Genomic DNA, 23,449 nt, shown 5'->3' with positions numbered 1-23,449 from the left:
GATGATTAGCAGCTGCTTAATGTTCCTTTCTGGTTTTTAAATAAAATTAAGATATAACTATTAAGGCTTCAACTACCACAAATATAAGCACACTTGGTAACGAATTCTATAAAACAGCACATGTCATGGTCAGTAACTCCTGAACACCTCCCTTGTGGTTGCCAGAATGTCAGTGGGAGTTTAGAGGCTTTATTCTAAGCTTATCCACAGACAACCCAGATATTGGCAATGGGTACTGATTATTGACGGGGTATTGTCATATCACTCAGTCATTTGTCACTGGCACCCTTTAAAATGAATAGGGAGACAATAACAATCACCAGATGGTCATCACAGGGATGAGAAAATAATTAAGCAGATGCTACAAAACAAAGCACTCAAATTGCCATCACTTTTCCCTTCAGGTATTTTTCCAGCTTTAAATTTCAAATTAATTAAAACAATTTCAATTATTTGAGTCAATTTCTCTCCTTGACCTTCAATATTCACTCCAAAACAGCTATATCTCACAGTCCCTGATAATTTAAAAACTTGCCTTAGGATCTGGGGTGGATTTCTTGAATATTTTTTCCTTTCCTCAAAATCAACTAATCAACAATGAACAAATGATTGCCTTGTGCCAAAAATTTCATAAGAGAGGAAGAGTCTTTCTTATTTAGTTGAGCTATAAGCCTTGAAAACAGAAACACTGACACTGCCCCCAGTGACAAGGAGAAGAGCAGGCTCTCCTGTACTGAAATTCGATATAATTTTCCACAGGGAAAAAGTTCCTCCAAGTCTGCACGATTAAAAATAAAAATGTTTTGATGGTGATGTGGGTGGTGAATGTTAAGGGGATTTAGTGTGTGTCGCCAGGGCTAAAGGGAAAGTATGTGCCTACTCTTGGGAAGAGAAATGCAGTGCTAGGAAAACAAGGAGAGATGAATGCAATATTGATTGAAAGGTAGACTGGAGTGCAGCTCAGATTTGAGAGATCACGCATAGAACTGAATTGGGGAGTAACCATGAAAAGTCAATTAGTCAAGTTCTCCTGGTCTTGAATGTGACCTTTTCCAAAACCTGTGGGTCTAACTGCCTGGCATCTACACTTTATATGGCTCTGGCTTTAATTAGCCTCATTTTAAGCCAATTGTCTGGCCTGGAGCAATTTTGCTGGCATATTATGGGGAGGTGAGTCTCTTGAAATCCACTTTGGAATTTTGCCCCTTAACTTCATTAAGTCTGTTTCCTAGGCCAGCCCTCCTTATCGGGCACTGTTCAAAATGGAGTTCCTTGTCCAGTCTATGTCTGCCGATGATGGCATCCACAAATTCCTAATGCATCTCGCTGTGAATCGCGCCTCTGTTCCACCCTTGCCTGTTGGTGGTGTGCACATATGTGAACCATTGCAGAGAACAGAGAGGCAATTCAGATGCTGGGAACATTTTTAGAATAATGATACTCAGTGGAATTTCACATAGACTTGCATTTTAATTTATGACTATAGGCCACTTTTGTCAAATAAAGCATGCATTTACAATACTCAAACATTTAAAGTTTTTGGAAAATGTTTAACTCTTTTGGGCTTGGGTTTATGCTTCTCTTTAATGTTTACATAATTTAAGTGTGGACAATGGAAAAGCTAGAATGGAAAGAGAAACAATCCAAATGTACACAAAACAGTGCTGATAGAAGATGGACAGTATTAGAGATTAAGTATATGTGGATCAAGGTAATTCATTTTTTCGGCTATGATTTATTCATCCATTCAGTTTTTCATTCATTCATCCATATTCATGATCTCTGTCTCATATACAAAACAAATATAGTATCAAAAATGTTTATATTATAAAGAAGTTGTTCAACTTTTCTGGTCCTTGATTTCTCAACTATAAAATAAGGGAGTTGTTTAAAATGCCACAATATTCTGGAAATGTTTAGGTAACATAATTATAGTAATAATGGTAACTAGACCTCTAACAACAACAATAATCTATCAAGTCTTCTCTGTCCACAGACTTATTCCAATCACTTGATGGTTAAAAGGTCCTTTGTGGGCCCCCAAATTCAGGTTAGATCTCCTCTGTGCAAGGATTGGCCTAAGTCCAACCACCCCAAGGCTTTGGGGAAGGTCATGGCCTTCCCTGGCACACTCAGAGGGACTGAAAGAGCTAACAGGTTGTACCTGCCCTTAGGGAGCTCAGCAGAGCCACACCTTGCATTCCTCTTCTATGAAGCCAGACACAAACTCTTACACTCAGGGATATCAGATCGGCCCTCAGGCCACATGCTCCTCATGAGCTTTTTGGGGTGAAAACACAGGAGCTAAGAGTTATCTGCAGCCTCTCAAAGAAAAATGAGATGAATGACATGACAGCCCTCAAATCACAAGAGGTCCCCCTAGTATCTAGGGCTCCATTGAAGAAATGCAGGCAGTGATGGATAGGGTCTTTGAGCCTGTCTTCCTCAACATGGAGCCAGGAATTTGGGTCCAGGAGTCCGGATACTGGGTGAGCATTTCCCACTTGGCAAGAGACCAGATTATCAGTCCCTCTTCCCAGCATGTTCCAAAAGTGAATTTTAAAATGATATCTACTATCTCCTCGAAAGTTATAGTTTTTACAAGAATTTTGGAAATACATCAGGTCTTGTCAAAATCTGAATTAAATTCAAGATACTTGTGTCTAGAAGAACTATAACCACTAATGCTGAATGGAATGTTTCTACTTGGGAAAAAGCCACAGAGCACATGGGTGCTGGATGGCAGAGATTGCTTTTTATACATTCTAAAACATAGAAGCTTTGAGTTTAATGTGTGTGTCATATGCTAAACACATGTGACCCTAACTAAATATCACAAAAACCTACCATAAATTAATTGTCAACCTTAATGGTTTCCTCATTTCAAAACACATTTGTTTGGCAAGTTAATGCCTTTAGGCCAAGATTTTAAAGTGACTACACAGAGTTTAAATGAAAAACATATCAGGATATATATGTCTATACTAACACACACACTCCCACATACAGTTTCTCTATCATCATAATTCAAAATGGAAGAAGAATTTTCCACACATTTGGGTCCTGTTCTTTTGCTGCCATTGACAATTTTTGGTATTCTGAGAGCCTCACGTCCACTTTACCAAACCGGAAGGACAACATTAACCTGAATTAGACTTTAAAAAATACCTCTTTTTTTTGTAACCAGTGTCTGTCCACGTGTGGGTGTGTGAGTATATGTGTGTATTCCCAAAAGTTTTCTTTCAGGAATAAGATTCACATAGTGAGTTTGAGGCATTTATAAAAAAAGGAGAGATGATTTTAAAGGCTATTTAAAAGGTGTTATTTGCTTTTAGAATTTCCTTTATATTCAAGTTTATGATCCAAGTTCCTTTGATTCTAAGGCCAGCTCACTGCCCTAACATCTCCTTCTGGGGCTAGAGAAATCCTGGATAACACACTTTCCACAGAGAGAGACAAGAGGCAATGGAGGGAAGGAAAAGGCGGCTGAGAGGAAGGGGCCGACATAGGCACGCCTGGCTAAGGCTCTGCTGCCTGCACTACCAGCCCAGCTACAAGCCGGCGGCTTCACTCAGCCTCCTACGTGGGCTAACAAAGAACACCTGAGTTTCACTTCGGACACATCCTCTGGCAACAGGCTGGCCATTAAAAAAAGAAATTAGGCAGAATGAAATTTTTCAAGGAATATCTTTTTTCTTGCTCTTCTCCCCTAAATGTAAAAGCGGGAGACTTTGGGAGGGAAATGACATGTGAAATCATTTAGTAAATGTTTTAGTCTATATCATAAATAATCTGACAGAGTGGAATTATTCACAAGAATCAGATTTTTTAAATGTTCTTTTTCTGTGCCTAAGTGCCTGTCTTTATTATTATTGCCAAATGCAAAGCAGTAACATAATGGTATAACTTAATATAATACAATGTATACTTACATTAAAAATTCATAATAATCTACTCTGTGGAAATGTAAATCATCATCTGTTTCCACTGGAATACAAACACATTCCAGTATATATTTAACATATTTTATTTCATGTCTTATTTTAAATAGGAATAAGCTATTTCCTTTAGGAAATATTTAGTATAACAAAAATTTTTACCAATGTTTCACCCAGAGCAGAAAATAATGATATTTATCTATTAAATTTCTTTCTATTTTTAAAATTTTGACATTTTGACAGATACTATGCAAAGAAAAAAATAATACCTCAATGCCCAAATTCAGTATGATTTATTGCTGCTGTTGAGGCTGATTTAAGGATCTGACTTAGTCCTGAGTCAGACCCAGCCAGAACCCTGATCAAAGCCCCTCGGGTTTGTCTCCTCTGCACAGTGTACACACCACTTTCAGATACACCCTCGCACTGGACTCTCATAATTACCCCAAGAAACAGAGACAGGGCCAGTATCAAGATCTCCCTTCAAGATGATGCTTAGCACCATGGGTCTATAATATTTCATTCTATCTGGGAGAATGCAAAAGGGCGCTTGCCCATTGTACAGGAGCAGTATCAAGGTGTTGTCACTCCTAAGTGCTGTGGCAGGGACAAAAAAACAAGATGAGAGGCTGGCATTGACCACATACAACATCTTTTCTCTCTAATGACTTGGAAACATTAGAAAAATTAAGTGGGCAGATATATTTCCAGGAAAAATTCTCTTTCAGGCAATATTTTTTATTCATTTTCCATTCATTCAACGGGTTCTACAGCTCCTATCAGTGACATGAAGTTAGGAAGGAAAAAACAAACATATTTCACTCTCGTGGACTATGCAGAACGATAAAGAGCAAGATAATCACAGAAAGCGAGGCACACTATATAGGAAATATACAGGGAAGGAGGGGATAGGATTTTTTTGTTGTTGTTGTATGGGTGGTCAGGAGGTGAGATTTGAGGTGAGGCTTTAAGAATCAGCCATCTGGCAGAGCCCAGGCCCTGAAGCAGGAATGAGCAGAAGCAGGGCAGGCCAGTCTGGCTGGACGTGGGCAGCCAGGGAGAAAAGACAGAAGCTGCAGTCGGGGTGCAAAGGGCCTTGGAGGCCATGGAAAGTGGTCAGACTTTGTTCCAAGTACAAAGAGAAGTCACCAGAGTGTCTCTCAGAAGGAATGGGATATGATCTGATTTATGGTTTTTAAAGACCTCTCTGCCTGCTAAGTTATAAGAAAGCAGAGGTGAAAGAGGGAAACCAGTGAAGAGGCTACTTTTATAGCCCAGGCAAGAGATGATAATGATCTGCATGGTGGAAGCAGAAGGAGAAAAGGAGCCAGAGTCGAGATATATTTTGAAGACAGCGCTGGTGGGACTTACCAAAGGGCTAGACGTGGAGGAAGGAGAGGGAAAGGAAGGGACCAAGGATCTCTTAGGTCTTCCGGCTTGAGCATGCCAGATGGCATGTGCCATTTGCAGACCCATGGAAAATCAACGGTTCGATTTTGGATATGAGATTAGAGATGTTTGCGAGAAGCCCAAGAGGGGACATATGGTAAGAAACTAGGATACGTGAGACCAGAGCATGGGGGAGGAAAGATGGAACTTTGGAAGCCATCGGCATATGAATAGTGGTTCGAGCCATGGAACCAGTGAGAGTACCCAAGGAAAGACCATGGCTGGGGAGAGAGGAGGGCTCCAAACCGAACTCTGATTCTGCTATAGGAAGAGGAAGTGGCAAAGGAATGTGAGAGTTGCTGCCAAAAAGGAGGAGAAAAGTTACAAAGTTAATCTACATGTTCAGGTTAGTTCACCTGGCAGTCCATCGATGAGGGCAAATAACTTCATTAGTTGTTTCAGATACCTCTACTCTTCTGTATGATAAAAAAATTCCACCTTTACCAAAGTCACTTACCTGTAGGTTCATTTTTAGAAGCTAGTATGTTGCCTACTTTACAATCTTACCTTGGCTCCAGTGTCTCCCACTCCACGTAAACCCATTGGTCCCGGGGGTCCTGGTAATCCTCGAGGCCCCTGAGACAACACAATAAGGGAGGGATGAACATCCCTGTAGTAAGCAGTGTTCGGGAGGAGGGAGGGAGGGAGGAAAGAAGGAAAAGTAATGTCCACACTTACAGCCACACCGGGATAGCCGTCGCCTTTGAGTCCTGGAGCGCCCACTGGTCCCCGAGGGCCTTGGGCACCCTGGATAAATGCCAACACCAGGTAATATCATGAGACTAAGCTATAAAACACCAGGTTAAACTTAAGCGTAACACCAACTCAATACGCCAAAGGTGGATTTCGTAAGTGCAGAGGAATAATTCGAAAAATTTTAGGAGCAATTCCTACCACACGTGCAACTCATTATCTCTTCATAAGTCTTACCCACTTGAGTTCAGCGGGAGGCATGGAATGAATGCAAAGAATATACACAAACCATTACAAAGTCCTCTGCAGGAAAAATATACTTCACAGGAATTCAAAAATGGCTTATCGCTAAAATTTTAATTTTAAAAATTATAAGTTTTTAATGCATCATACATCAGGGAAAAGTATAAAAATGAGAAAATTTAGTATGCACAGTGTGAGAAGAATAGGAGAAGAATACATAGCAAAATTTTGAATGTGAAATAAGGTAACTGTATGCTGCCTATTGTTGTATTGAGCCTATTGTCAACGGGGCTAAAAATACTTGAGGAATAAATAAACCTAAATGAAAATAAAAACAATTTTTTTAAAACATGTTATAAGGCATGGGACACAGAGTTTGTGTTTCATATCTTGGGACCTAGGAAAAAGTTACAAACATTGCTTTATAGTGACAACCTTAGGCACAAAAAGTTTTAGTAGCAACCATTAGCCTCCTATACAGAGAGCAAGGGGGGGTGATTATTGTTCTTTGGACAACAGAGTTTTCCAAGATGTGTAACTCTCTTACAAATGGAAATAGAAATCAGAAAAATGTATGACTAAAGGAAAATGGAAAGAAAGGAAGAAAACAAATTAAGAAGAATCTTTTAGAAGAAGGCTTAGTAACTGTAAGTCTATTACACTTATATATAAAACATATTTCTTTTGATACCATATTCCATTCTGTGTTACTGTGTTGACTCTTATAACAGCCCTTGTCAACATGCACCCCTTGTTTTGCTAAAGAGCTGTTAGTGTCCAAATATATTTATGTTTTTTTACATTGGGAGAAAACTCCTAATGTAAAATGATAGGCAGACATTTGTATCTTAGAATGAAGAAAGTAGCAGGACTCTTAAGTACTTTCCTTACATGCAAGCAAATTCAGAGATCAATAATTGCCATTATTCTAAGCCAAAATGTTGCCCTAAATCCAAATCCCCAAAACTCTTCTTAATTCTCCTACGAATGAATGATTGATTAGGAAAGGGGGAAAAGTTGCATACCCTTTAAAAAAGTTAAATTTATTTTGAAAACCATGAATGCAACCACTGTTTTTTCCTGTTAAATCTGAGACTGGTTTTATCTGGTTAGCCTTCTTAAGAATGATCATCTTTAGAAAATATGTGGTCACTTATAATACCCTACTGAACTATTTATCATCAACAAAAACCCAAGATGATTTCTTAAGGTTATATGAGAGATTCCTTTATGACTAGAGAAGGAAAAAAAGAAAAAAAAAAAAGTTACATGAGAGAGAACAAGAGTAAGTTCTTCCAGAGAAGTGAATTTTGGTATATCCCCAACTACAGGTAACAACTGGTCAGTTCTCTGAAGCAATTTTTCTGCTATTTCGACTATATTTAAGGTTAAAGCTCTAAACATTCACGTATGAGACTTATCTCAAAATCAGATTCCCATTTCTTTCCATGTTTACATAAGGGGAGGGTCAACACAGAATAAAGCAGTAACTCTCCCTAGTTAAGTTGAAAGGAAAAGAAAATTGGAATCACAATTCACTTTTCAGTTTTTATTTCTAAGTTCCAAGCCCATAACAAATTACCAGCAGCTGCTATTGCTTAAACTCTGGCGACCACAGTGGAGAGGGGAAAGAAACCATTAAAACACTGACAGTTGACATACATTTTTTTCCTAGAGATTTTTGTCCTTGTTCCTGCAAGCATTTCAGGTAGCTTGTTACTTCTCATGTTAATCGGAAGGGGCCTGTAGGGGCAGATTTTTATTTTTGACTAGTCACAATATTTTTATAGATGGATTTCTGCCACTGGACTTTTCTGCACTGTATTCAAGAAAATGTTTTATAAAGTAATTCACTTTGATGTGTTTTTCTCATTCAGTACAAATTAGGCCAAAAATTAAAATCTGATATTTTGAAATCAGCTTTACGAGAGACCCGAGAGATCTCTGAAGTAGTGCACAAAATAGAATTAATGTGCCAAAACTTTCATCAGATGTTCAAAGGCATATATGACCCTCCCATAACTTAAAACCTAAAGAATTAGGAAGAGTGGCAGAAAGAGTATCATTAGAGCCCAGAGGTGGTGGGAGGCAAATATCTTTAAACACCCTCACTGACAATGCCCAATAACCATTGGCAGAAAACAGGTGGGGCTTATAAACTCTGGCAGCACATTTAATTAGATTTTATTCCTATTTCAAAGAGAAGTAGATAAATGTAGAGATAGATACAAATCATAGGTTGTGCATACACAGATATCAAACAATATCAAAATTGTCACACTAATGTAATTGATCAAGGTCATATCTGTAGTTATCACATTAGAAAATTTGGAATTTTCTCATTGAGTTGTCTGTATAGCTTCGGGTATTATAGAGAAGGGTCTCCATAGCTTGGGTTCCATTTACCTCAGGGTCTGGGGAGCAGGTGAACAGCCCACCCCAGTTTGCTCAAGGTTTTCTCAGTTTCAGCCCTGAAAAAGCCATGCAACCTAGGAACCCCCGCAGTCCTGGGCAAACTAGGGCAGTTTTCACGGTAGAGGGGAGGAAGACTGTTAAAGCAGTAAGAACAATGGGGGCCTGACTTCCTCCCTTTGCCTTCAAACAAGAACCACTCCAGTTTATGTTAGTTTTATACAGTAGGTTTTGCATTATATTCCCTTTAAAAGATGACTCCACATTTTCTTTTTTTTAACTTTGGAAGTCATTGGTTTAGTACTTGAACCCTAGTTGAGACAATCTGATAAGAGGGCACACACATCAGCTTCAAAACCATGGAACAACATGCCATTAACTTAAAAAGTGCTGATTATGGGGCCCTGAACACTGTTTTCATAAACAGAGATGTGTGTGTTGACACCTAGGAATGTTATAAACACTAAGTTTTGCTGTGATGATGCAGGCAGTAAAAAAGAGAGAAATGGCGCTTCATGCCTGTGGAAAACTAGATATGATTACTTAAAGCTGATTTCTTCTATAATTATTTATATTTTCATCTGAAATAACTCCAAAGGATGGCTAATCAAAGCAGGGGAAATTTTTATTCACTAAAGCTTCCAAACACACACTTTTTTGCACAGTGTTTTGCAGAACAGATACTTCAGTAGTTGATATATAAATGAAAGGGGCCAGAAGCCATGTAATCCCTTGTATCCCAGACATTGCAAAGAGTACATTTTCAAACAATTGTCTAGTCAGCAAAAATTTACCGGTAGAAGCTACCATTCCCCACATGTATAAAAAATAAACTGATTGCTTGATCAGAAAAAAGGGGGAATAGTCTTACATTTTAGTGTATTAACATAGGGATGTCCTGAGTAGAACAATTTATTGTGTATTAAATCTACCTTCACGTCTCTCATATACAGAAAAAGAACATGCATAAAGCATACCTTTGGTCCTCGAATAGAAAGTCCAGGTTCTCCCTTAAATCCAGGCATCCCAGGTCCTCCTCTATCTCCCTGTACATTTCAAACAACATCCAGAGGCTATAGGTTGCATAAGAAACCACAAGGGTACATAGCAAAAAAGAGATAGGCCAATCTGTAAAGAGTAAAATCTATCCATCTCAGACTTGAGATCATACATTCTTCTAACATATTCGAGGGGACAAATCCTAATAAAACCTGTCAGTAAAAACTACTATAACTGCCGGGAGAAAGCCCATTGAAATAATAGGTTGCAATTTAGACTCAAATACTTGGACTGTAAGAATGTCTGGGAATGTTCTTAAAACTGCATGAATTTCTTTTCCTCCAGACTTTTCAGTGATAAATCCTAGTAGATTCTTAGGGATAACTGTAATAAATTCTTACCATCATCAGGGTCATGGATTTGGAAGTGGTAATGAAGGTTAAAATGATGAGCTTGGAGCAGGAGCACAAAACCCAGTTTCTAGTCCTAACTCTACTGCTGGCTTTACATTTGCTTGTCGGTGAAATACCAGGGCTGAACTAGATCATTTCTTAGGGATCTTCCAAAACTAAAATTCTAATCCACTGATATCATGATTTTTTTTTTTCTACTACCGCCAAAAAGCCAAGAAAAAGATATTTCCAAGAGTATATACCTTTGGCCCAGATGGTCCAGGAATCGATGCTCCAGGCATTCCAAACGGGCCCATAATGCCTGGCTCACCCTTAAAAAGAACAAAATGCTTATTACATTTCAAGCAGAGAAATCATGCACGGAGATTATTTCAGGAAAAGCATGAAAATGTCTGTGGATATTAAAATGATATTATGACCTCTGTTTCAAAGACCAAAGTGAAGATAATTTGAGCAAGTTTTGTAAATTACTGCAAAGGTTTTCAACCAGTAAGATTTTAATGCCTTTAAATAAATGTATTCAATTAATTCCTGAAAGTTAGGCAAATTGTACCTCTTGTACATTCTTTTATAAATTGCATAAAAATCATGCAATTCATGGTGCTTCCCTTTTGTGTTGTGTGTTAGGAAGCTCAGAAAGAAATTTTTTGTTCAATTATAACAATTATCTTTAACATAAGTTTTAGGGAACACTTCTACTTTATAATTCTTTTTCCTTTACTATTTTAATGGTCCATGGTATATCAATATTCCATATATGATACCTCACATCCTTTTTTAAGTAGAGACTGTATGATTTTTTAAATGAAATTTTGAATAGAAAAACTAAAATATTTCTTTTTTTGTTGTCTAATATTGTCTCAAAGACTCAATCTGGAGCAACTGGATCTAGACCATGATTCGCAAATTTTAGAGGAATTATCCAGAGTTTGGTAAATGCAGTCCTGGGTTTCAAACTCCAGAGATTCTGATTCAATAGATCTAGAGGCTGGGGCCCAGGAATATAAATTTTTATAAAGCACTCCTGGTGATTCTGATATGGGTTTCAGATACGGGTTTTCATTTTGAAAAAACACTATTCCAAATCAATTGTCACTGCACACCACTGGGATAGAAGAAGAAAATATTAGAACTTCTCTCTGTATTTTTATCTCACTTATACATTTTTCAATTATTTATATAATTTCACAACCTAATAGTATTCATCGTTTATGAATAAAAATTACAATAAAAAAACCTATATCAGAATATGGTCAAAATTTTATTGGGATAGGTTTACAATCAAAACAGTTGGAAACTCCTGCTCCAGAGTAGGTGTCAGCAAACTGCAGCCCATGGGCCAAATATAGCCTGTCCCTCGTTTTGTATAGCCTTGGCTAGAGTGGTCTCCACATTTTGAAATGGTCTTTATACAAGTACCTGCCTAATATCTTCAATTTTGCCTCTTGGCTTTCAAAGCCTAAGATATTTACTCTCTGGCCCTTTACCAAAAAAAAAAAAAAAAAAAAAAATTGTAGAAGTGTCTTATAGAACAAACTATTTCTATGCTATGTTTCAACCTGACCCTCTAGGATCTCAGATTGCTGCCTAATCCTGCCTCTGCCTGTTTCATGCTTTTTGAAAACTCAACAGCATAGCTGCCTATTTGGTTATTTGGCTTCCTCCGGGAGGGACTCTGTCAATCAGATGCACCAACAATGACAACTGCCCAGAGCCACATTCATCTTCCCAGCTGAGGCCTCCCACTGTGCCAATTAGCCAATATGACCAACAAGCTGTACACATGGGCCTACTTGGCCCAGTTCAGGCCACAGCTTGAATGTGCCAGTCCTTAAATCCAAATCTGAAAGGCTATGACACATGACACAGATAAACACCCTATCCAATATTCTGACAAGGGAACAAAACATTAACCTGTTAAAATTCCCCACTAAAACCAGACGTAAGGCAAAATTATGCCTCTAGATTTAATCTGTTCTTTTTTGTTAAAGAGGCTGATTACTTTTAAAACATGAAAAGAATCATAGAAAGTATACAGTCCTCTTAAAGACCTTGTATTAAGGGGTGATTATGCTTGAAAATATGGCAATTCTTATCTTTTAACAGCTTTATTTTAAAACAAAAATATTCACTTCGAATAAGAGTAACTAAGACATAAAGCATAATCACTGTTACTAATACAATGCATTTCTTATATAGAGATGTTCTTTCTGTTGTTCTTTCTATTGAATCCAAATATCTGGGCTTGGTACCAAGAAATCTGGATTTATACTAAGCTCCCCAGGTGATAGTGATGGGCACTGAATTTAAGAATCACTGGTCTACAGGTGATGCTTTGTTTTGTACCTGTTCTTATCTTGCTGGTACCATTTTTAAAACATACGCTCTGGTCCTTAAATATATTCCTTGTCTCTTTCTTACAATTAGCACCTTCCTAGAGACATGAACTCTCTTAGGTGTGCAGTTTCTGTTTCCTGATACATTCAAATAATCTCATTGTTCTCTGCTGCTAAATCAGGACACACTTAATTGCTGGCCTCACAATCTCCTTCACCTGTTGCTCAGCACCCTCCTCAGTCTGGGGCTCTTTTACTGTTCATCAAAACAAGGTGATGGAGAATTGTATCTCCTATGGTCCTCACTTTATCCCAACTTCTGAATATTTAGTTATCATTAGAGAGGACTGACATACAATTTCTCTCTTAGAAGTGTATGTATCCCTATGAATATTACATATTTTATGCAATCTCTTTATTTCTTCCAATATGGTCTTGGTGATATGTTTCCTAAAGGTTTTTTTTTTTTATTTGGAGGTTTTTGGGGTTTTTTTTGTATATGTTGGGAAGGAAACCATGAATCAAATGTTCAGTGGAAATCTAATATTCTATTAAAACGAGACATAATTACCAATCTGCTCAAAGCATCAATGAGAACATAAGAAACATACCTTTGGTCCTTCAGGCCCTGGAAATCCCCTCTGCCCTTGATTTCCTTTGCTTCCTTTCTTTCCTTCATCGCCCTGAGAAAATAATTATAGAGACCTTGTACTAACAAACCCTCTCTAACCTAATAATGACCATATCAGAGTCACAGTCTCAACTAATACCAATTTTAAAGTGATGTGCCCAGAACACCACTGAGTTATGCAGGCTTTGTTAATGTTCTTAAGCAGATTGGATAACTTCAGAATGGTTCAGCCTTCACCGTGTTTTAAATATGATTTAATATTTTTTTTAATTTTAGTTCTGAGGCCGGGCGAGGTGGCTCACGCTAGTAATCCTAGCACTCTGGGAGGCCAAGGCGGGCAGATGGCTCGAGCTCAGGAGTTCGAAACCAGCCTGAGCAAGAGCGAGACCTCATCTCTACCATAAATAGAAAGAAATTAATTCGCCAACTAATATATATAGAAAAAATTAGCCGGGCACGGTGACACATGCCTGTAGTCCCAGCTACTCGGGAGGCTGAGGCAACAGGATTGCTTGAGCCCAGGAGTTTGAGGTTGCTGTGAGCTAGGCTGACGCCGCCATGGCACTCACTCTAGCCTGGGCAACAAAGCGATACTCTGTCTCAAAAAATTAAATAAATAAAATAAAATAAAATTTTAGTTCTGTATCTTTCTTTGGGAACTTTCATTTGAATTTGCAGTTCTTTTGCACCCTTAGTCTATTAACAGATGGTTCTGAAGCATTCACAGTTTCAGAAAAGAGCTATACATGCTTTTTCATACTGTTTTTCAATTTTCCTGCTATTTCAGTTATAAAACATAAAATGAGACAATTTTTTAAATCACAGAAAGAATAACAGTAAGAAAATCCTGTTTCTTCCTCAGTGGGCTGTCTAGTGCTTTCCCCCAAAGGAGGCCAATAATTTTATTAGTAGGAAGATGCTTGAGCATTAACCCAGTATGGAGCTAGAAACTGACTATGACTACTGGCTGTTTCCTTGCATGGTTGTACAAGGTAGTGCTCCCCCAAAAGAATCCTTTGACTTTCCACCTCACACCATTAAAAAAGTATGTTTGGTTTTGAGATAGAGTCTCAGTTCTCTCACCTGAGCAAGAGCACTGTGGCGTCAGCCTAGCTCACAGCACTCTCAAACCTCAAAGTCCTGGGCTTGAGCGATTCTCCTGCCTCAGTCTCCCAAGTAGCTGGCACTACAGTCGCACGCCATCACGCCTGGCTAATTTTTCTATTTTTAGGAGAGACGGGGCAGGGGGTCTTGCTCTTGCTCAGGCTGGCCTCAAATTCCTGACCTCAAGTGATCCTCTCACTTTGGTATCCCAGAGTGCCAGGATTATAGGCATGAGCCACCGCGCCCCGCCAAAAGTATCTTTCAACTAGGGCTCAACAGCAAGGCACTATATCCAGGTGTGTGCCCAGCTCAACAAAGGAATAACTCCTTGTTGTTTGCAGCTGAGGCCATTTGAACATTTACAATATAAATGACTACTCCATGGTTTGCAAACTTAATTATCAGAATCACCTGCAGGGCTTGTTACAACACCTATTACTGGGCCCTGCATTCAGAGTTCCTGATTTAGTAAGTCCTCACCGAGGCCCAGGAATTTGCAAGTCTCATATTCCCAGGGGACGCTTATGCTGCTGGTCCAGGGACCACATTTTGAGAACCACTGGGTTATACTAATCAGCAAAGCACATATTTCACTTAGAAGAAGAGGTGACCTCCTGTAGAATCCACAGAGGTGTAATAAACTCCCCATGGTCCATACTAATGGAGAGCAGTAACAAAGTATTTTTAAAAATTTGAATGTCCAAATATCATTTATTATATCATTATCATTTGCCAATGGAGACAAAACCCAACCATGACTATTTATTTTCTTTCATTCACTACCACTATTATAACTTACTGACCTAAATTACCCCAGAAGACAACAGCAGGAACCCAATTCTATGTAATAAAGTGCCAACACTGAACTGTGGCACATCTAGGTTATGTAACATGTTCCTACCACTCTTCTCCAATAGCCTTCCATAAGCCACAAATCACCTCAAAGCCACAAATCTAGTGGCCTCTCTTTCCAATATATATTCTGCTTGTCCTATTGGTGGCATTTAATAACACCCATTATTTTCATCTCAAAACCCTTTCTCCTTGGTTTCTCCAACATGGTACTATTCTGCTTATGCAGTTCTGAATGTTCTTTCTCCAGCTACCAACATGATAGCGCCCAGCTGGGTGTAAGGCTCAGCAATCTGTGTTCTAACAAGCCCTCGAGGTGATTATTCTGATGCTCAAGTTTGAAAATCCTGGTGTAGTCATTTTTATGTTTAAATGACCTCAGCTGCAAACCATGAGGAGTTATTCCTTTGTTGAGCTGGGCACGCTCAACATGGGGCTTAAATTTCAGCTCTCTTTTTCTGGGATATCATTCATTCTCACAGCCTCAATGATTAACTCCAACTGTCTATTTTCCAAAAGTGTATTCTAGAAAACAGTAGTTCTCTGAATGCTAATAGGCCAATATTTCTAAAACTGTATTTTTCATGATGTTAAAAAGGTGTTCCCTGTCCCCCTACTTCCCCAAAAGAGGATCCCATAGTCTGGTAAGTCAGTAAATTAAAATGTTTTCAAGCCTAAAAATATATTTAAATTTCAGATTTGCACATTTAAAATGAAGCATTCAATTTTAGCTAATATGGTCCCATGACACAGATTTCTTAAGTTATCAATTACTACTCTAGTAAAATTATAAATAGAACATTAATAAGTATACAGATTTATATTTACCTGACTCATATATAACCCATAAGAATCTTTATGTAGGCACTGATGACTGTACATAAAAATTGCAGGGACATCTGGACCCTTAGAGGCTGTAGGTTATATCACTAGTGATCTCATCCAGTTGGTGAATTTGTATTATATATTCTCATCTTGACATATAAAGATGTTATTCAACTAACATTTCTACAGAGTATAAAATAAATGTATGCCAAGTTGTGAAGTGAAATTTTCATTTGATAAAATGGCATTTCTTATTATTTTGTGAGATTCTACAAATACTTAAAGAAAATTTATGGATTATCAAATCTCAAAGATATGTCTCAAGGCCTCACTTCCTTCCTATGTGTTTTTTAAATGTCAATCTGACCATTTATTGAGAAAACACACATTGAATTCTTCTATATACTGGGTCCTATAATAGATGTTAGGAAAATAAAAATTAACAACATATACTTGCTGCCTTCCAAAAGCTCACAAGATAGTATTCATAATTTTAAGCCAGACATTATTACATTTGACATAGCAAGAATAACAATCAAATCTCTCTCCTAAGTTGGCTTCTTAGTATCAAGACCAGAACACACACAGACTGTTTCCCCCAACACTCTGTCATTTCCATACCTTGGAGCCAGGCTGTCCTTTTCCAGGCGGTCCTTCTGGCCCTCTTGTTCCTGGAAGCCCCGCTTCTCCCTAGAGGAAATAACACTGACATCTCGGCTGACTCTCCATAGACAAGTGTGGATAATCCCCCCTTGTCTTCTCTTATTGCCAGTGGGTTCAGCTGAGATGCTCCAAAACAGACCATCACTCTAGTCTCAAAATTAATTTGGACGTTTACCAACTTGAGTGAAGTAACATCAAATTCAGGTTTAACCCAGCAGCTGGAATATCATGAAAAAGCCCAATTTCTCAGCCAATTTCCAAAGCAAATAAGCTCACTTTCCTTTGGCTCTTCATTTGCATTCGGCAGATTTTTTTTTAAAACAAGGAAGACCTTCAGGCTTTACATCTGCTGTTTTTTCACAACTTTTATTGAAAAATGACTATTTCAAATGTCAACTCAAAATACTTCAGAAAATCCTGACAATGACCTTACTTCCTGAATGCATTTACACAGTCTCTTTTTGGAGAGAGAAGAAAAGTGTGTATCTCTTACATTTAAATTAATGTGCTTTCTAGAAATCCTGAAGGAATTAGGTTACTGGAGAACACCACAGTCAAAACACCAGAGGGGCAGAGGACGTGAGACACTATCTCAGTCTCTGAATGGGCACTCTTTCTATGGGGGGTAAGCGAAAAAAGGAATTTAGGATCGTGGGATTTTTTTACAGAGACTAAATTTGTCCTGGATAGTTTAATCTGAGCTCCTGCAGGACCAAGATATAAATTTTATACAATAGTTTTTGCTCCAGTGATATGAAAAACCTGGTGTTACCTTCCTCCCTGCGGCTCCATCTTCTCCTGGTACTCCTGGTTGTCCTGGGAGCCCTATTGAGCCTGGCTCCCCCTGGTGGATGAACAAAGATTTTATTTCCCAGAAGTTGATAGACTATATCATGTGCTCCATTTTGAGGTACTTGCAATTAATATATTTTATACTGTCTTTGAAAAGCTTCAAAGGATTTTTGTCACATGGCTCAACATCAGCAATTTAGAGAAAATCTCAAAAGCAGCCAGAGGAAATAAAAAGACATGTTGTGTAGAGAAACAAGTATAAGAATAACAACAGATTTCTCAACAGAAACAATGCAAGTGAGAAGACACTAGAGAAACATCTTAAAAATATTAAAAGGAAAGAAAAAACAACTGTAACCTATAATTCCATACCCAGAAAAAAATACAGTCAAAATAAAAATACTCCTTTGGAAACTCATTTGGCCAGTTTCTTGAAAACCTAAATGGGTACCTACCATATGACCAGCCATTCTACTCTAGGTGTTTACTCAAGAAAAATGAAAAAATATGTCCATACAAATACACTAAAATGTTCATAATGGCTTTAACTACAATATCCCAAACCTGGAAACAACCAAAATTTCTATCAATAGGTGAATGGAAAAACAAATGGAAGTATACCCATATACTGGAATACTATTCAGCAATACAAAGGAACAAACTATTTATACAAGCTATGATGTGGATCTCAAAATAATTTTGCTAAGTGAAAAGAAGCCAGGAAAAAACAAATGCAAAGTAAATGATTCCATAAAGTTGTAGGAGATGCAAACTAACCTATAATGACAAAAAACAGATCACTGTAAAGCAGATCTGCAGAAAGCACATCAGTAAAGATAGAATAAGGAAGGGAGGGATGGAAGGATGGTATTACAAAGTGATAGATGATAATTTCTGAGGTTTGTAGATACTTTTTTATCTTGGTTGTAGTGATGGTTTCAAGAACATATACATATATCAAAACTTACCCAAATCTACACTTTAAATATGTTCATTTATTTTATGTTGATCACATAACAAATAGTTCTCAAAAAGGGATGCAAAAATCCTGAATAAAAAATTAGTCAATTGAATTATCATCGCAGAAAAGTATACATCATGATGAATTGGGTTTATCTCAAGAAGGCAAAGATGGTCCAGCATCTAAAAATTTTGTAAATGTAATATATTTTATTAACAGGTTAAAAGGGAAAAACAATAGTTATCTCAGGAGATGCATAATTTGATAAAATACTCATAAAATAAAATACTCATTTATAATTCATAACCAACCAATTTATTTGGTACAATTGATATAGGAGGGAATTTTCTTAACCTAATAGAGGTATCTATCAAAAACCAACAGCAAATACCACAGTTCAGAGTACAATTTCAAAAGCACTTCCTTTGAAGTCACCTCTTTTAAACATTGTACTGGAGATCCTAGCAGTGTAAAATGATAATAATAAATAAAAGAAAGAAGAGCTACAAAAGAATAGGTAAAATTGTTTGTTTTCAGACAATATGATTATTGTACATAAAAATTTAAAAAGCAAGAGACTCTACAAACAGAAATACTAAGGGATTTCACAGGGCAGCTGGATATAAAATCAATATACCAAAACAAAAAACAAAGCAAAACAAAAAATACTTTTCCTATAAACCTGTAATAGCTAATTTGAACGTATAGAAAAAGAGAACAATTACAAAAAAATTCTCCAGAGTATCTAGGAATAAATTTAAAGAAGTAAGGTCTTTATGGAAAAAATGACAACTATTTTCCTGAGAAATTAGAGTTTTACTCTGTGGTATAAAAAACACACTATTTAAACTGTAGATTCAATGAAATTCAAATGGGATATTCTGTTAAATTTGTTAAGACAATCCTAAAGTGTATATCTTAGAATCAATAATAACCAAGAAAGAAGGTAGTATTTTTCCTTTGAGATTATAAAACTTACTATAAATCTATCATAATCAAAACAGGGAGACAATAGCACTGAGAGATATAAATAGACAAATGGAGTAGGACAGAGAACTCAGGCACTGATCTGCACAAGTATGGAAACTTGACACATGACAGGTGCACTGCAAAGAAGTGTGGCAAACATAGACCATTAACTGATGCTGGGACACCTCGTTATTTAGATGCAAAAATGTAGATCTCTACTTTGACTTTACACACAAAAATATATTCTATGTGGATTAAAGACCTACATTTAAAAGGCAAAACACTAAAATTTTCAGAAAAAAATACATAAGAATATCTTTATGACTTTGAGGTCAAGAAATGTTTTAAAATAATATTTTAAAAGCACAAATCATAAAGGGATAGAAATACATCAAAATTTAAAACTTCCGTATACTAAATGTACTTTTTAAGTAAAGTGAAAACAATAAGCCATAGCCTGGGAGAAGATATTTGCACCCTATATAACAAAGGATTAATATCTAGATAGATAGATAGAACTCCAATTAATAAGAAAGGAACACTCAACCTCAAAAAATATGAATACAGGAATTTACAAAAGAGAACAGCTGAAGGTCTATTAAGCACACAAAAAACTGTTCAAACAATTATTAGGGAATAAAAATTAATACAATAGGATATATTTGTAAACACTTCATATTTGCAAAGATATAGGGAAAAGAAAAAGGAAAGTTACCTGTTGCTGGCAGGAGGGTAAACTATTACAGCCATTTTAGACAAGATTTTTGCAATATCAAAATTGAAGACTTGCCTACTCTATGATCGTCCCATTGTACCTCTAGCTATCTATTAATATCTTCTACAAGTGAGAGAAGCTTGTACCCTGACTTATACAAAAGGAAACAATGTTTATGGCGGTACTATTGGCAAAAGCAAAAAATGAGAAGTATTTTAAATATCCATCAACAGAAGCATGGATAAATATAAAATAAGATATTTTCCTATAATGGAAAATATCTTTAATTACTACAGAGTAATTAAAATGAATGAATTAGAGGTATATAAAAACACAAATAAAACATGACTGATCATAGACACATTGCAGAATGATACATTAAGTTCAAGAACACAAAAAGCAATAAATGACTTGATAAAAACATGTGTGGGAAATTATAAAAACTTTGAAAGAATGATAAACACCAAATTCATAATGATGATTACATCTGGGGAGGGAAGGGAGAGCAATGGGATTGGGGAGGACAATCAGGGACCTTCAGCTATATCTGTAATGCTTCTTTCAAAAAAAAATCTAGATCTGGGCACAGAAGCTCACATCGGTAGTCCCAGCTATTTGGGAGGCTGAGGCAGGAGGATCACTTGAGCTCAGGAGTTTGAGGCGGCAGTGAGCTTTGATAACACCACTACACTCTAGCCAGGGTGACAGAGCAAGACCCCATCTCAAAAAAAAAAACTAGAGTCAATATGACAAAATGATAAGATTTGATAAATCTGGGCTGTGGAATACAAAGATTTTCTTTGTATCTTCTCTGTATTTGCAAGTATATTTGAAATATTTCATTTTTTGAAGTAAGAGAAGCGTAAGATTATACATGTATTAAGTGGCAAAACTGAGAGTTAGACTTAAATAGTCTAATTATAGAGCTTTATTATAGTGCATGTTGCCCATCTGTAATTGACATATATATAAAAGAATATGTGTGTATATATATATACATATACATATACTACATGTATGTATACTCATTTGTATGTCATATTTAGCTCTTAGCATATTATGTAACACATCAAAACCATACAAAAAATGGCTATTATTAGCATATTAATCTATTTTTATCCTTTGTAATTTTATGTTTATATATGTGACATATATATTGTTTGTAGACCTACATGTTACATATTTTTCTAATACTCAAATTCTTATAAGAATAATGACAATGACAACAAGACAATGGTGAGTTTAGTGCTCAACATGGTTCGTCAGGTCCTATACAACTTCAGAATAAGTTACAGAAATTGTGAAGGATAAACTAAGGACTCATTCATTTATTCAACAGTATTTATTGAGTACCAATCATGTCCCCAAAGCTGAAGATTGACTAATAAACAAGATAACCAAGATGACTGTTCAAATGGAGTATATATTCTAAAGTAACACTGTCTAATAGAAATATAGAGCAAGCTATAAATGTAAATATAACTTTTGTGGTATTAGTAGCCCATTTAAAAAGTTAAAAGAAAGAGATTATATACAGTTAGATGACACATGCATGATCTATGTTGCATTTGGATATAAAAGAAATCTTATATAATATTACATAAATTATCAAATCACTTCTGAGCAGCATGGTCAACTCACCTTTGGACCTTGTATTCCAACTCCCACTGGTCCTCTAGGGCCGGTAGGTCCCATTTGACCTACTTCTCCCTAGAGAGGAAAGAGTATTTGAATATAGCAGTAAAAAATAATAATAATATATTCCTATTTTAATATCTTAAGAGCTATCTTACATCAACAAAGATAAAACAATTTCATGTATTTAATTCATATACATATTGCCTGAAATCCCTCTAGATGAATAGATTTTCACCCAATTTGGTATATGGAATATATACATATAATATATAGAGAATATATACATATATTATAAATATGGTCTGACTCAAATGTAGGTCAGACAAAAATTTTAAATTGATTTTAATCAATTTTGAATATGTTGCACATTCAAAATTGATTTTAAGGAACCCCTGTGGAGGGCACCTGGAAAAGGTAGGCAGTTACATTCCAGAACAACTAAAATGGACACATGAGAAGCCAAGTGACTGCAGATCCAGAGCAGCATTATAACCAGAGGAAACAACCTGAGGTTTCAATGGTAACTTCCAAGTCAAAAGTCTCAAGGACAGCAACAGTGTTCTGTTGAGCTGCTGCTCACATAGATGGCTCTGAGTGTTCTTGAAGAAATGGTCTCAGAGAAGTAGTCTATTTATTTAACAATGATTAGTAATTATTGGAAGCAACATTAAGTAAGGATAGCTAGTTAAATAAAAATGCCATGCTTCTCCTCAAGGGGTAAATAATAGTTCCAATTTAGGAGATAATTTGATTCCTAAATTTATAGAGAAATTTATTTGTTTGGTCATTTGTGACACCATCTCTTTAAGGTTTTGGTAACTGGATCTACTATGGGAATGATGGTAAGAATGAAAATTAGCCAACACAAAGAGGTACATAATCACTGGTAGCCTCTACTGATAGTACTGCTTGAGTTGCTGGAATGGAGTCTCATAAGTCAAAGTAACAACAACAGGTGGGCGCAGTGGCTCACGCCTGTAATCCTAGCACTCTGGGAGGCTGAGGCAGGTGGATCGCTCAAAGTCAGGAGTTCGAAACCAGCCTGAGCAAGAGTGAGACCCTGTCTCTACTAAAAACAGAGAAAGAAATTAATTGGCCAACTAAAAATATATAGAAAAAGTTAGCCGGGCATGGTGGTGCGTGCCTGTAGTCCCAGCTACTTGGGAGGCTGAAGCAGAAGGATTGCTTGAGCCCAGGAGTTTGAGGTTGCTGTGAGCTAGGCTGACGCCATGGCATTCGCACTCTAGCCTGGGCAACAGAGTGAGATTCTGTCTCAAAAAAAGAGAAAAAAACAACAACAACAAATGAAGACTGTATAACTAAAAGTTTCTTAAAGCAAAAAGAATACATGTCATATTTCTAAATTGGTATGAATATCAGTAACATTTTGCATTAAGTAGAGATCTCTGATTTTTAAGTTTATACTATCTGTTCTCTTTCAAATGCACTGGCATTGACTAGAAAACGATTATAATGTAAATATATTAAACTCTGCTCTAATTTAGAAAGTTACCTTGGAACCAGGTGAGCCTTGTCCTGGGGGCCCTTGTGGACCAGGTGGACCAACAGGACCTTGGATTCCCTTTAAAATAAAATTTTTAAAAATAGTGAAATTAAGAAAGCATTAATTTCTCAGCAGAGAAATGGAAACTGTAAAAGAAAATATCTAAATGGAAACTTTAATGTTTGAAAAATGAATATCTTTAAATTAGTAAATAATTTATTTTATGGGTTAAATAGTAAAATGGAGAACTGATGAAGGATAGTAACTAGATATACAAATTAATAAACATTACCCAATATGAAGACAGGAAAT

General features: G+C 36.7%; 1 protein-coding gene across 1 annotated transcript in view; it reads right to left on the bottom strand.

Moving 5' to 3' along the window:
- COL28A1 (collagen type XXVIII alpha 1 chain) overlaps window positions 1-23,449 on the bottom strand; it is a 160,296-nt gene that overhangs the window by 66,705 nt on the left and 70,142 nt on the right. The window contains exons 16-24 of the mRNA XM_012757144.2: window positions 23,147-23,215; window positions 21,637-21,705; window positions 17,331-17,402; window positions 16,517-16,585; window positions 13,095-13,166; window positions 10,390-10,458; window positions 9,713-9,781; window positions 6,066-6,134; window positions 5,895-5,963 (exon numbers count right to left, since the gene is read on the bottom strand). Coding sequence (XP_012612598.2) covers window positions 5,895-5,963; window positions 6,066-6,134; window positions 9,713-9,781; window positions 10,390-10,458; window positions 13,095-13,166; window positions 16,517-16,585; window positions 17,331-17,402; window positions 21,637-21,705; window positions 23,147-23,215 — 627 coding nt within the window. The remainder of the gene's footprint in view (window positions 1-5,894; window positions 5,964-6,065; window positions 6,135-9,712; window positions 9,782-10,389; window positions 10,459-13,094; window positions 13,167-16,516; window positions 16,586-17,330; window positions 17,403-21,636; window positions 21,706-23,146; window positions 23,216-23,449) is intronic.

This window comes from Microcebus murinus, chromosome 9 (assembly GCF_040939455.1).
Source record: "Microcebus murinus isolate Inina chromosome 9, M.murinus_Inina_mat1.0, whole genome shotgun sequence".
NCBI lineage: Eukaryota > Metazoa > Chordata > Mammalia > Primates > Cheirogaleidae > Microcebus > Microcebus murinus.
This window is presented reverse-complemented; position numbering and strand designations above follow the sequence as displayed.